Consider the following 13975-nt stretch of genomic DNA (forward strand, 5'->3'; position numbering starts at 1 on the left):
TCCAAATGATGTTTATAGATGGTTTACAAACCAATTATTAACCATTAACAATGTGTATCTGGTCCATCAATCTATGTAATGTTTATATATGTTTCTTAAAGGTTTTAATTTTAAAGTCATTTTGTAATCATTAACAAATTAACAAATTCTTATAGTATATACTACTATATATACAGTATATAAAATGTTATGATGTGTGCAACAATAAACTGTTTAAAAAAAAATCATAGATTTATTCATAATTAGTATAAATTATAAATTAATCATTCATTTCATTGTTTGTTAACAGTCAAATAACTATAAACTAAGTTTAATTAACTATCAATTTACCATTCATAAATAATGGTTATTATAAAGTGTTGCCAACTACTCTATCTTAAATATATGTTGAGGGAAGTTGAAATATAAATATAAATATTCTGTACTTCATTTATTTTGTTTAATGTGCAAAGATTTGCAGTGTTTGGTGAGAACTAATATGTGAATGGAGCAACAGGGCCACCCAGTGGCAGCTGTACTGTAATGGCCTACTGAATTTGTGGTTGCTGCTGCAGCTCTAGGTGTTAAACACAAGGTAGGTGAAGTTCTCCTGCTTGGGTTTGGCGCTGAAGTTGTAGTGTCCAATACGGTTCCTCTGGTAGTAGAAGAGGCAGACGAAACCAATGATGAAGAAGAGCGACAGGCCGATTCCTAGGCAGGAGAATCCGACTATGTGAAGAAGGTTCAAATCCTGTTCAAGGGACTCTGCTAGAACATGTGTCAGAAGCATTAAAAATGAGTAAGCAAAAGAGGATTCATTAAAAAAATCAATACTTTAAACAACAAAATGGTGAAGAGATGATTGGAAATACTGTGACTTTTATTAGTATAAGTACTGGCTCTTATAACAGCACATAATACATTTTCAATAAATAAATTAAATAAATAATTCACTTTAAATGAAGACACCTTATCAACTTCAGGGCTTTTGAAATGTGTGTTTTCCATCAATCTACTTCAACTTGCCTCTCCACCACACTGATGATAGAGACAGCAGCACTACTGCCATAATTCAACAGCTAGATAGCCTATCCACATTTTAAAATGAAGAGATATTGAAGTTTATAATGGATGCTGAAGACCTTGATAGCTGCTCTACTTTTAAAACCGGCCAGCTCGTCAGTGGCAGAGTAGAAGCTGAAGAGTCATTGTTACTTCAGTTCGAATTAAATCCCATTTTTGACTCACATTTTAAACACAGCAGAGGCATGAAGCTGATTTCTTTTCTAACAGAACCACGTATCACAGTAGAGTTAAAGGTAGACATTGTTATTCTGTGTAAAAGTACTCACCTTCATCTTTCTTCAATATCAGAGCCTTGGAAGAACCGAAAGCTGATCCAATTGTCTTTGTAGACCGAGCTGTTCTTTGTAGACAGTCCTGCAAGAAAACACAATTAGGGCTGTCAATGGATTAAAATATTTAATCACAATTAATCGCAAATTAATCACACATTTTTTATCTGTTCAAAATGTACCTTAAAGGGAGATTTGTCTCTTAAAATGTAATACTCTTGTCGACATGGTAGTGGGCAAATATGCTTGCCTTATGCAAATGTATGTATATATTTATTATTGGAAATCAATTAATAAGACAAAACAATGACAGATATTGTCCAGAAACCCTCACAGGTACTGCATTTAGCATAAAAAATATGCTCAAATCATAACATGGCAACTCAAGCCCAACAGGCAACAACAGCTGTCAGTGTGTCAGTGTGCTGACTTGACTATGACTTGCCCCAAACTGCATGTGATTATCTTAAAGTGGGCATGTCTGTAAAGGGGAGACTTGTGGGTACCCACAGAACCCATTTTCATTCACATATCTTGAGGTCAGAAGTCAAGGGACCCCTTTGAAAATGGCTGTTTAGCGCAAATGGAAAATGAAATGGAAAATGGAAAAATTTAGCGCAAGTTTGGAGCATTATTTAACCTCCTTCCTGATAAGCTAGTATGACATGGTTGGTACCAATGGATTCATCAGGTTTCATCGCGTTAACTTTGACTAATTCTAATTTCTTTTCAACATTCAAACAACTAAATACTTCAGTCAGAGTAGGGGGATTAGTTCAAATTCATCCACCCTGTAGAGGCTTGATGCCATAGGATGTACTCACAGGCACACAGGTATCCGATCCGATCTGCACACAGATCTGGACCCGGCAGTGCAGATAGATCACATCCAGGTTGACGAAGGAGAATATCTGCACAGACAAACGTGACGTGCTGGAGTTCCCGTTCATCAACACTTGGGTGTATGTGTTCAGGGGACAGCTGTGGAGACACAGACAAGGAACTGCAGCAAATTTTTCGTCTGCATCTGATATGCAGTGTCTAAACAGACAGTGAAATGACAATCCAAAACAATATTCAGTACATAAGAGTAGATTACATGTATTTGTTAGCTCAAATACTAATACTAATAGAAATAGTGATAGCAGACCTGTTATCCAGGAAGGTGTCGCTGGATGTCTGGATGTCTGCAGGGTTTTGGGTGGGAGTGGCCCAGCATTTGTTGATGACGACATTAATCTGCTCTGAGGATGTGTTGAGGCTGACCTCCACCCCCACAGCCTCATCAGAGGACAGGCTGTAATTGTGTGGTAGAGGCATTGAACCGTTCATCAGCTGCACTGTCACTTGGAAAGACCCTGAGCCCATGATGAAATCTTTGATCATGTCATACCTGGAGGTGGGTGAGAAAAAAATATATGGAACACACTACAAAAAAGTGAGCACCTCTAAAGCTCAGTAATTAACATGTTTTATAATTGTTTAATCTGTACAAAAAACATGTGTAAAAACAATAAATTGTTATTTTACGGGACTCCAAGATGTTACTGGTGAGCTACGGGTTACTTAATGACCTTTAGAGGTGCTGATGAGGCAGAATTTGTTGCCTTCGGACAGAGTCAGGCTAGCTGTTTTCTCCTATTCCCAGTCTTTATGCTAAGCTAAGATAACCGTCTGCTGGCCGTACGTACAGACGTAAAGAGTGGTATCAATCTTCTAACTCTCGGCAAGAAAGCAAATAAGCGTCAACTGTTCAACTGCTCTGAGGCTGTTTTAAAAAATGCTAAAACATGCTGAGTAATAATAATAGCAAGTGAATCGTACCCCATGGGGCTGAAGTCAGCTGAGATGAGCATGCTCTTCATGAAGGTACACATGACGGGAGCCTTTAGCTGTATTCTGGGTACCTCCACTGTTCCATTGGCTGACGTGTACATTTCCATGTTGTTGAACAGGGTTACAGATGCCGTGTAGTAGGTGTCATTCTAAAATACCAGATGTCACATTAAGTAGTTTGGGTTAATGCACTTCAGTTTTACAGACAAAATACTGGCAAGCATAGTGTCTATGAAACATGTAAGAGCATAGGAAGATGCAAAAGCTTCCCAAATGCAACACTTTTTCAAAACTCACTTGCACAAGATTAGTGCTGCACTCATTCCAAGCCACGGTCATCTGGATATGGGTGACATTGCCTCCATTGATGGCACATTCCGGCAAGCCCAAGTATAGGGTGCTCTCCCTGATCTTGTTGCTCAGAAGAAAATCCTTGGCAACTGTCACAGTGATTGCAGCAACCCTGCACTGGACTGAGATGGCCCCAGAGGCATTGGTGATAGTTCTCTGGGCAGTAGCTGTGGTTGTAGGAACTGTAATGTTGGTAGTACGGCTGGTTACGGTGGTCGTAGGGGTAGAAGTCATGGATGTCATTGCAGTAGTGGTGGTTGTTGGGGAAGTAGTAGTTGTAGGAGTAGCAGTGGTGGTTGTAGGGGCAGTAATTGTGGTTGTAGGAGTAGTAGTGGTGATTACAAGGCTAGTAATGATTGTTGTTGGGCCATTAGTGGTAATTGTAGGAGTAGCAGTGGTGGTTGTTGGGGCAGTTGTTGTAGGGACAGTATTGGTGGTTGTAGGGGCAGTATTGGTGGTTGTAGGGGAAGTAATTGTGGTTGTAGGAGTAGTAGTGGAGTTTGTAGGAACAGTAGTGGTAATTGTAGGAGTAGCAGTGGTGGTTGTTGGGGCAGTTGTTGTAGGGACAGTATTGGTGGTTGTAGGGGCAGTATTGGTGGTTGTAGGGGAAGTAATTGTGGTTGTAGGAGTAGTAGTGGAGTTTGTAGGAACAGTAGTGGTGATTGTAGGAACAGTAGTGGTGTTTGTAGGAACAGTAGTGGTGTTTGTTGGAGCAGTAGGGGTGATTACAGGGGCAGTAGTGGTGGTTGCAAAGGCAGTAGTGGTGGTTATTGGAGCAGTAGTGATGGTTGTAGGGGCAGTAGTGTTGGTTGTAGGGGCAGTAGTGTTGGTTTTAGGGGCAGTAGTGGTGGTTGTAGGGGAAGTAATTGTGGTTGTAGGAGTAGTAGTGGAGTTTGTAGGAACAGTAGTGGTGATTGTAGGAACAGTAGTGGTGTTTGTAGGAACAGTAGTGGTGTTTGTTGGAGCAGTAGGGGTGATTACAGGGGCAGTAGTGGTGGTTGAAAAGGCAGTAGTGATGGTTGTAGGGGCAGTAGTGTTGGTTGTAGGGGCAGTAGTGTTGGTTTTAGGGGCAGTAGTGGTGGTTGTAGGGGCAGTAGAGGTGGTTATTGGAGCAGTAGTGGTGGTTGTTGGAGCAGTAGTGTTGGTTTTAGGGGCAGTAGAGGTGGTTATTGGAGCAGTAGTGGTGTTTGTAGGGTCAGTAGTGGTAGTTGTTGGGGCAGTAGTTGTGGTTGTTGAGGCAGTAGTGGTGGTTGTAGGGGCAGTAGTGGTGGTTGTTGGGACAGTAGGTGTGGTTGTTGAGGCATTAGTGATGGGAGCAGTAGTGGTGGTTGTAGAGGCAGTAGTGGTGGTTGTAGGGGCAGTAGTGGTGGTTGTAGAGGCAGTAGTGGTGGTTGTAGGGGCAGTAGTGGTGGTTGTTGAAGCAGCAGTGATGATTGTAGGAGCAGTAGTGGTGATAGCAGGGGCAGTAGTGGTGGTTGTAAGGGCAGGAGAGGTAATTACAGGGGCAGTAATGGGGATTGTTGGAGCAGTAGTGGTTGTTGTGATTGCTGCACAAGACAAAATACTCTGGTTACAAAATGCAAAGATAATCTATCATTGTTTTGTTCATCTAATCTGTGTAAAATGAATCTTTCCCACAACCACACTATGAGACCGTACCTTGACAGGCTCGTCCAGGTCTTTCTGGGTTGTTGTCTATAAACCCGTCCAGGCAATCACATGTGTAGGAGGCCCAGGTGTTTGTACAATTAGCCCAGGAGGAACAGTCATTTTCCCCTGAATCACATTCATTAAAATCTGCAAAAAGCAAAAATATTTGGCTCAGTAGGTCTGGCTTTATGTTGTTATTTAGTATTGTACTGTAGGTTCCTGGCTTACAGATTGTTTACAGATTTGTTTGTTCAAATCTCTTGATTGCTTTTTGATACAAAATAGGTTAGGCCGGGATATGGGTCAATATCCAAAAACACTGCATCCTACAATTCGCACAATGCAACTCAAATAGCATTATTATACCCTCCTTGCCTAGTAAAGGCCTTTGTCTTCCAAACTCCTCCCCCCAAATTGTAACAACTTTCTGATAATAATTTGAAGTCTCTCGCGAGATGAAATGGTTAAGGTTAGGATTGGTCGTCGGGCAACAAGTCTCTAGACACAACCCACGAAAAGAGTCGTAAAAACTTGTAAAAACTCTCACAACACTCGCTGCCCAATGACCTATCCTAACCATAACCATTCAAGGTCAATGCTTGACCTTAACCATCTCACAAGAGTTTCGCAATTTCCCCGTTACCTTCGAGACACGATCCTTGAAGAGGACCCGCTCCGTATGTAGATATAAACGGCTAATTCTACGATAACGAAAACATGATTTTTATTTTCAGGTGATTATACATTAAAGAGCACATACTTATTAATATTATATGAAATTTCTGCCAACACATCCTCCTAAAAGCTACACACTGTTCCTTTAAGACTATTCTTTGAAGCACTCCTTAGTTTTATATCTACCAGCCCTGGTGTCATAGAACACATGGTTAGAAAAGACAATATAAAGAGATGTACCATTTGTGCTTGTGTTGTTTTCATCCACTGTGTATTCGGTGCTGTTCATCAGGGAGTGCAGCAGAGCTGTGGACACATTACTGATGCCTTGGCTTTGACTGGGGGCCAAGATGATGGTGAAGTTGACCACCACACTCCCCAGGGAAAAGCTCCTGATCTCGATTCGCACTTGACCTGAATCCATCATGGCCTTCATCTCTGGAGACAGAGACTGGTAGATCTGTCAGAATAATGATGGATAAGTGTGTAGTTTTATTCAAAGATCACATGCTGTCACTGGATGGTCCTCGTAGCACACCTACCTCCTTCTCAATACTCTCAGTGAGGTTTTTGTAGGCCTGGCTGCTGGTGTTCTGCAGCTCAGCAGTGAAATTGATGTTGGTAAGTCGCGTTGTGGCGTCAAGAGTCTGAGCATCTAAAGAAAAAGAGTTACTTGGTACATACACGTTTTCCACAATTAAATGCCAGCCCTGTGACCAACACTGGGCCAAATGTTTAAAAATGTCTTCTCTTTTGTTCATCACACATTAGTCATTAAGGGCAATTTTATCGCTTTACTTGCTGTATTACTGCCTGGGGGTAGTTATCAGTGGTTGCATCTAAGTTGTGAACTCCCACCACACAGCTATTCTATGCAGCTTCATGACACTATATACATCAGACTGGCACATATCGGTACTTTGCAAAAAGTCAAGGCCAGGCCCCCTTTTGGGATATAGAAAACCGAAGCTCCCATAGACTTCAATGCAATTTGACGTATGTTTGGGTTGTAATTTTGTCGAGTTTGTATGCATTCATCTCTTGTTATAGAAACATTTGCAATTTATTGCTGGTACAAGCAACTACACAGCAACTCTTCAGCATAGCATTATTACTATTACCGGTTTGTTTAAAGTAGAAGTTTGGAGACATGTTTCAACTTCTTCTGTTTACTCTGTTACCGTCTACGAGGGACACGGGATTGTTTTCCCCTAAAAGGGAACGTGGTCATGAGAGCCTACTCTGGATGACGTAATGCCATCTGTTGTATATGATAATAAAAGATCAAAAGTCAAAAGTACTGGAACAATCAACCTTATTTTTGCACACAGTTCTTACCAGTCTTAACCAATATATGAAGGGCGGCTCCTTGGCTTCCGCAGGAACTAGGCGTGACAGTGACATTGTAGAGCACCCCAGGCTTCAGTTCCCTCACCTCCATCATGGTCTGACTGGTGACCTCTGACCTATTCCTTACAACGACCTGGTAAGTCTGGTTTGTCTGAAAAGGGCTCGACCAGTAGACACAGAAGGAGGTTCCAGTGACGTTAGCCGACCACACACTGGTGATGCTGGGAGGAGCTGGAAGACGGTGGTAGTGAGGGACGAATGTTCAGGGTTATCATTCATTCATTGTGTTTAAAGGATTGACAAATATGCTTATTCCCTTTTTGCAGAGAGTTACATGTTACAACCAAAAAACAACCAGCCACGACAACAATTCAGACTCCAACACAAACTCCACGAAAGCACAAAAAAACATCTGGTGAAGCTCGTCTTGCAAAACAGGAATGTGACCGACGTTGGGGTGGAAAGTGGTGTTGTGGGAGTGTGTATGCACGTGGAAAGTGAGTGGTGAAGCAAGAGAGAGAGAAAACAAGTAGAGCATAAGAGAATTAGCTTAGCTTTGAGAATATCAAGTGAATGTACAGTGGAAATTGCAGTTTGTGCAGAAATAAATGCTGCAGCTCCTCAAGGCCAACGGAGGTTTCCTGTGTCTTGTTTAACTGCTGCTGATTGAAGTGACGGGGTTAACCAAATCAAATATTTCCTCTCAAAAAGTGACAATTTCCTATTTGGACACAACACCTGATATTTTGGCTTGTAAATCAAGATCAAGGGGATTTTAAGCAGCCTTGAGATAGAAAATGAAATGTTTCTTACAGCATGTGGTTGTCGGCAGAGATGGCTCTACAGATGAGCTCATGCTGCTATAAGGTGCAGAACTCGTCCACCGCGGAGCATGTGATGAATTATAAGGGACGGGGCTTGTATTACTCAGAGCCGTAGTCATGCTGGTCTCAGTGGAGTTGAAGATATCCAGAGGGTGCTGCGTGCTGATGGAAGCTGGGGAAGAAAGAATTCAAGTCAATGTTGAAATCAAAGCTTCTGATGCAAAATGTGTCACAGAGGAATATTGATTCGAAACTCAGCAGAGAATACGGCTTGCTTGTCTAGACTGGCTGACATCACAGTGATATAAAAGGAGTCAAGTTTTAGCATCTCTGTGTCTAAAAACCGAGCCCCCGGGTAAGGTTGACAGAATGTTGTCACATTAAATCCGACCTCAATTTCTTGATTCAAGTTGCTTTCATTGGCTTGAGGATCTACTTTGGCACATTTTGTTGAGGCGTCCTATTATGCATCTACTTCATTTCAAAGCGGTGGTTTGTTTCCTACACATTTGTTTGTGCCAAATACAGGGCTCACATATCATACTTACCCTACCACAAGATTTCTATGTTTGTGTTTGATGAACGTTTCTGTTTCTGTCAGTGTGGGTGATGAATGTTTCCCTGTTGTGTTTTAAGCCTTGTTTCCTGACTTTCACCTTTCAGCAAGATAGTGAGAGCGTGAGGGCATTTCCCCTTTGATGTGGCATGGTAGACCCACGTAAACATTACCCACAAAGAAACATATAACATTTTAGCTCACTCTTTCTTTCTCGATCTTGGGTTCCGGTCAGAACAAAAAATACCCAGAGACACGTAGCCCTCACTTATGATGAGTTATCAAATTCTTAACAAATATCCTTGGCTATTGTTCAGACACTGAATAAAGATCTTGCTCAACTATCTACATCAATAAATTCGCAAAGAATATGGAAAGATATCACACTGTCTTCACCAACTGTATAATTTCCACTGGGGATGTGGTGGGGTGCTCATCTGAAGCTTCAGTTATCACCGTGCGCTCACAGCATTTAAGCTTTTCGAGCAGAAGTGAATGGAGTTGTTGGGGTGATTTCTCTAAATCCTCTATAATTTAGCTGATTTTATTTACAGATGATTATCCTAATGACATTAAAACTGATCATCAATCAAAGATAATGCAGTAAAAATGTAATGCTCTTTGTGGTAACAATAAAAATAAAAAATTATTTATTCATTTTAAAGGTTCATTATTTGCTGGAAATTATATGAGTTGAGTTTGAATTTTTTATATATCAACAATATTTATCAAAAAGTATCAAGAGGTCTCTAACAAGGAAATGATTATTGCATTACTGCATTATAATGCAGCAATTTATGTGGCCTTTTCATATACATTATTATGGAAAGCATAATTAATCATAATGCATTATTTGCTAGATGATATGAATTTATATAAATGAAGAAAACAACATTTATATTGTTTGTTTGTTTGTTTGTTTGTTGTTTAAATATATTTGGCTATGGATTGATCGCTGTATATCATCCGTATAAAATTTTGGGTTATTATGAATTTTACCCGACAAATAATAATAATAATAATAATAATAATAATAATAATAATAATAATAATAATAATAATAATAATAAAAATAATAATAAATAATAATAATAAATAAATAAATATCATCACTATTATTATTATTATTATTATTATTATTATTATTATTATTATAATAATAATAATAATAATAATAATAATAATAATAATAATGATAATCATTATTATAATAATACAATTAAAAAAGATAATAATTTACCCACATCATTTTAGGCTGTGGAGGTATAATCACTGTATGTATCATATTAAGTGATGGGAGGTGATGATATAAGGTGATGTTTTGTGAGGTAAAAAAACACACAAGTGAATATTTTGGGGGTGTTATGATTCTTATCAATTGAATTACTATAGTAGATTCCCTACTTTTAAATTCACCGCTGCAATGTTACAGTATATACATTTGCACCACATGCACACACACACACACGCACACACACACACACACACACACACACACACACACACACACACACACACACACACACACACACACACACAAACACAGTCTAACCTGTGCAATGGGCTCCAGGGTTGCTGGGGTCAACATCAGTATATCCCTGGTGGCAGGCACAATGGTAGGAGCCCACTGTGTTGTTACAGTCTGTGTGAGTGGAGCACTGACGGAGAGCAGGCTGTGCACACTCATCTACATCTGCAATAAGAAATACAGACATATGAAGAGGTTGCACTGGAATTACAATTACAAGTGTATGGTGTTGAATCACAAGATGTAATGTGAAAATTAGAAAAAAATAATCCTTTTCTGAAAATAGATGATAACCCCCCAAAAAATACTTTATAGGTAAAGACGTTTAAATTGTGAAATTATACACAGAAATGTTGTTTTAGAAACCTTATTGTAAAGGTTTCATGTAACAATACTGTTGCTTAAAGTATAAGGTGCAAGTTGGACTTGATTGTCTTCTTGTATCTGAGATTTAAAGGTCCCATATCGTGCTCAGTTTCAGGTTCATACTTGTATTTTGTGTTTCTACTAGAACATGTTTACATGCTGTAATGTTCAAAAAACACTTTATTTTCCTCACACTGTCTGCCTGAATATACCTGTATTTACCCTCTGCCTGAAACGCTCCGTTTTAGTGCATTTCAACGGAATTGCGTTGCTAGGCAACAGTTTGGGTCCATGTTTACTTCCTGTCAGCTGATGTTATTTACATACACTGCAACAGGAAATAAACTGGGACAGATTTAGAATGTTTACGTTTAAAACCGTGTAATGGTCTAAATATTGTATATTTGTGACATCACAAATGGACAGAAATCCTAACGGCTCAAATCGAACGCACAATTTCTGATTACGAGCTGCGTGTGTTTCTCTGTATATTGAGCGTTTTGATAGTTTAATAGTATTTATAAAGCACTTAAACCTGCTTTATAATATAAAAGACATGAAAATCTCACTTTTTATAATATGGGACGTTTAAAGGTCATTCAGAGATGCCTAATTATAATAAAAAAGTACATTATCACGCTGGCATGAAGTGATGAATTAAATTTGTGCTGACAGTATAGAGAAGGAAATGAATTATCTGTAAAAGAACATGATGAGAACAACGTGTTGTTTGATTGTGTACATGATGGCGAGCTTGTTACTGTGTCTTTTGTGCAAATGTAACAAGTGTGACTGATTCATGATTAATATCTGTGTGTGTGGGTGTGTGTTTGTGCACGTGTGTGTCTGCGCTCGCGCTAGTGTTATTTTCCGTTATTGCAGGAAACATCCCACAGATGACTGTCACTCAAATAGAAGTGGTGGGAGAGGGAAACTGTGGTGCGACTGAGTCATTCTTTCCTGAACACAGCGTTCTCTGCAACATGAATCATTCTCAAAACTCTACAAGAATGTAATTTCTGTAAAGGAAAAGAGTGTGACTGCTGCTGCTGCTGTTGCTGCACAGAACAACCGTGTCTCCTCACCTTCCACGCTTACAGATGACACCTCCTGTATGTGTTTGAGGAGAAGATGCAGCTTTGATGTCACATTGTTCAGCGAAAGAGGACAGTTGCTGACAATCAGTAGTGAGGTGGCAGTTCTGTAGGGATGTACAGGCTGTGAGCCGAGGTAATAAACTGAAACATCAGACTGCAGAGCTCCAGTCACCTATTAGTGATAGAGACACAAAAAAATATCAAGGTGAAATAAATTTTTTGTTAAAGAAAAATCTTAAATAAATCAGAAATAGACAAGTGAATGCCTTGGTATATGTTTTAGTCTTTTCATTTTAATGCTAAACAGAATTACAGAGCAGTTATGGGTAGCATTCTTATTATATTAATATAAGCAGCAGAAGTCTTAACAGCTGTAGTAGAAGCAGTATTAATATATTAGCAGAAGTATTACCATTGCTTTTAGCAATCGTATGTGATCCAGATGTCCTCCATCACTGGACATCAATTGCTGGTAATCTGTCTTCACTGTCACTGTTGCATTAAGACGGCATCCTCCATTCTCAGAATAATTTGCTGAGACTGAAAGTTAAGTTAGAAGGTCAGTTCAGCCAAATCACAAAGAAAAATATTTTCTACACCTAGTGGGATCTATAGGGACTGAATAAAAATGATTGGAGTGGGGACGGCAGCTGAACCTTATGGTTCACCTTTTCAAAAAGCAGGGCCTTCCCCAGCTTTGTAAAAAAAAATTATTATTACCACTTTCAGTGACTAAATGAACCAAACGCAGACAGCAGCTCTGTGCAGTTACAGACAAGGCTAAAAATTTAAAAAGGCAGTCCCCTGCCCGTCAAATAATATCAGACTTCCCTCTATTCAGCAAAAAGAAAATACTAGGGCTGTCAAAGTTAACACAATAATAACAAATTTGTTTTAACGCCACTAATTTATTAAATGCATTAATGCAACTTGCGATTTTTAGGTTGTAGCAGGCTCAGTTTTAAACCTACAGTGAAGATACTGTCATACTAGCTTGTTACGAAGGAGGTTACATAACTCTCTAAACTTACTCTAAATTTTGGCGAGGAAAAACTGGCATGGCCATTTTCAAAAGGGCCCCTTGACCTCTGACCTCAACTGACCTCTACCTCAGTCTCCCCTTTACAGACATGCCCACTTTATGATAATCACATGCAGTTTGGAGCAAGTCACAATTAAGGCAGCACCTAAGGAATCCATTGGTACCAACCATGTCATACTAGTTAGCTTGACTAGATTGTCAAGGAGGCTAAAACATACTTAAATGCATACTTGCATACTTTAAAAACAAATTTAAAAAACTCAACTAACTTGCGGGATCGATGCAAACAAAGCGACCCGATCTCTGGCAACATTTTTGCCAGCCTGGGCAGTCCATGTCCCACTCACAGTCCCCAGATCTGGGACACAATCCATCTGCAGTTGGACAGGATCCTGGCTTGGCAGTGAACTCAATACTCCTGTTTGCAGCTTCATTCAAAGGAAATAACATGTTACAGGCCATATATTAGCAGCTAGATATTTGTAGCACTGCAGTTTTCTGTGCTTCCATCTGGTGTCTTGCACACAGAACCACACTCTGAAAGGTCAAGCTGATTACTTGTCTGTCTGCAGCGTGCGATGCGACATCGTCACATTTTTTTGTCTCACAAAGACTCTTGAAATCTAAGGACAAACAGAACAATTTGTGCGCTTCTCTAATCTTCGAACCAGTTGATGGATATATATACTCACGCCGGGCACAGTAACGACCGACTTGAACATAGCCGCTGCAGCATCTGGTCACCTGCTCCATCGTTGTCTTGTACTCAGTCTGAAGGGTCATCTTGTAAAGTGTGACTGTACATGTCTTCCAGTGGAGCCAGCCGCCACAACGCTTCGTCTCAGTATAAGGGATCGTATGCATCACCAGGAAACTCACATTCCTTGTCTCGTTGTGAATACAGAGATGGTAGCCAGACGCAGACAGGCTATTTCCTAGAATAAAATACATCTTGTAATTTTGGTTAAGTTTCCATGGTAGTTAGTCTCTGGCTCCATAAAGACGACATACGATTTTACATTTTGAATTCATCATTTACAACGCTCCTTTCCTATCATTTATGACATTAAAATCCTAAAAAACAAATGAAAGCAGGCAAAGCAATAAGTGTTAATACTCATAAATATTCTGTACATATTATTTTCTGGCAATACATCAATTTCATGTTAATGCGTCATCTGCATAGAGGCCTACCTTCATGCACAGTGTTTTGTCCCCTACAGAGAGCCAGCAGGGCCGTCGCCACCCAGATGGAGAGCATCCAACTCATTTTTCACAGATCAAAATCTCAACCACATATTTAACGACCACATTGTGCGTGCATGTTTCTCTTTGAGATGATGCTAACTCACTGTGCAGGGCGTAC

General features: G+C 39.8%; 1 protein-coding gene across 1 annotated transcript; it reads right to left on the bottom strand.

Annotated features, from left to right (window-relative positions):
* Positions 1-291: 291 nt before the first annotated feature.
* umodl1 (uromodulin-like 1) lies at positions 292-13975 on the bottom strand. Its single transcript, XM_037748868.1, has 18 exons — positions 13804-13975; positions 13302-13544; positions 12879-13037; positions 11980-12107; positions 11556-11739; positions 10129-10269; positions 8010-8192; positions 7185-7427; positions 6389-6501; positions 6087-6306; positions 5181-5318; positions 4603-5068; positions 3468-3858; positions 3159-3319; positions 2485-2727; positions 2159-2315; positions 1332-1419; positions 292-744 (listed from the first exon to the last, which is right to left on the bottom strand). Exons 1-18 carry the CDS (start codon positions 13877-13879, stop codon positions 557-559), a joined length of 3522 nt encoding a protein of 1173 aa, XP_037604796.1. The 5' UTR covers positions 13880-13975; the 3' UTR covers positions 292-556.

Source organism: Sebastes umbrosus, chromosome 17 (genome assembly GCF_015220745.1).
Source record: "Sebastes umbrosus isolate fSebUmb1 chromosome 17, fSebUmb1.pri, whole genome shotgun sequence".
NCBI lineage: Eukaryota > Metazoa > Chordata > Actinopteri > Perciformes > Sebastidae > Sebastes > Sebastes umbrosus.

Excerpts from the sequence above, each read along its gene's own strand:
- umodl1 (XM_037748868.1), bottom strand. The coding sequence starts at position 13,879 with ATGAGTTGGATGCTCTCCATCTGGGTGGCGACGGCCCTGCTGGCTCTC. Across the intron at positions 6,307-6,388 it reads CTGAGAGTATTGAGAAGGAG|ATCTACCAGTCTCTGTCTCC; the intron begins GTAGGTGTGCTA and ends TTATTCTGACAG. Across the intron at positions 3,320-3,467 it reads GCAGCACTAATCTTGTGCAA|AATGACACCTACTACACGGC; the intron begins GTGAGTTTTGAA and ends CTGGTATTTTAG.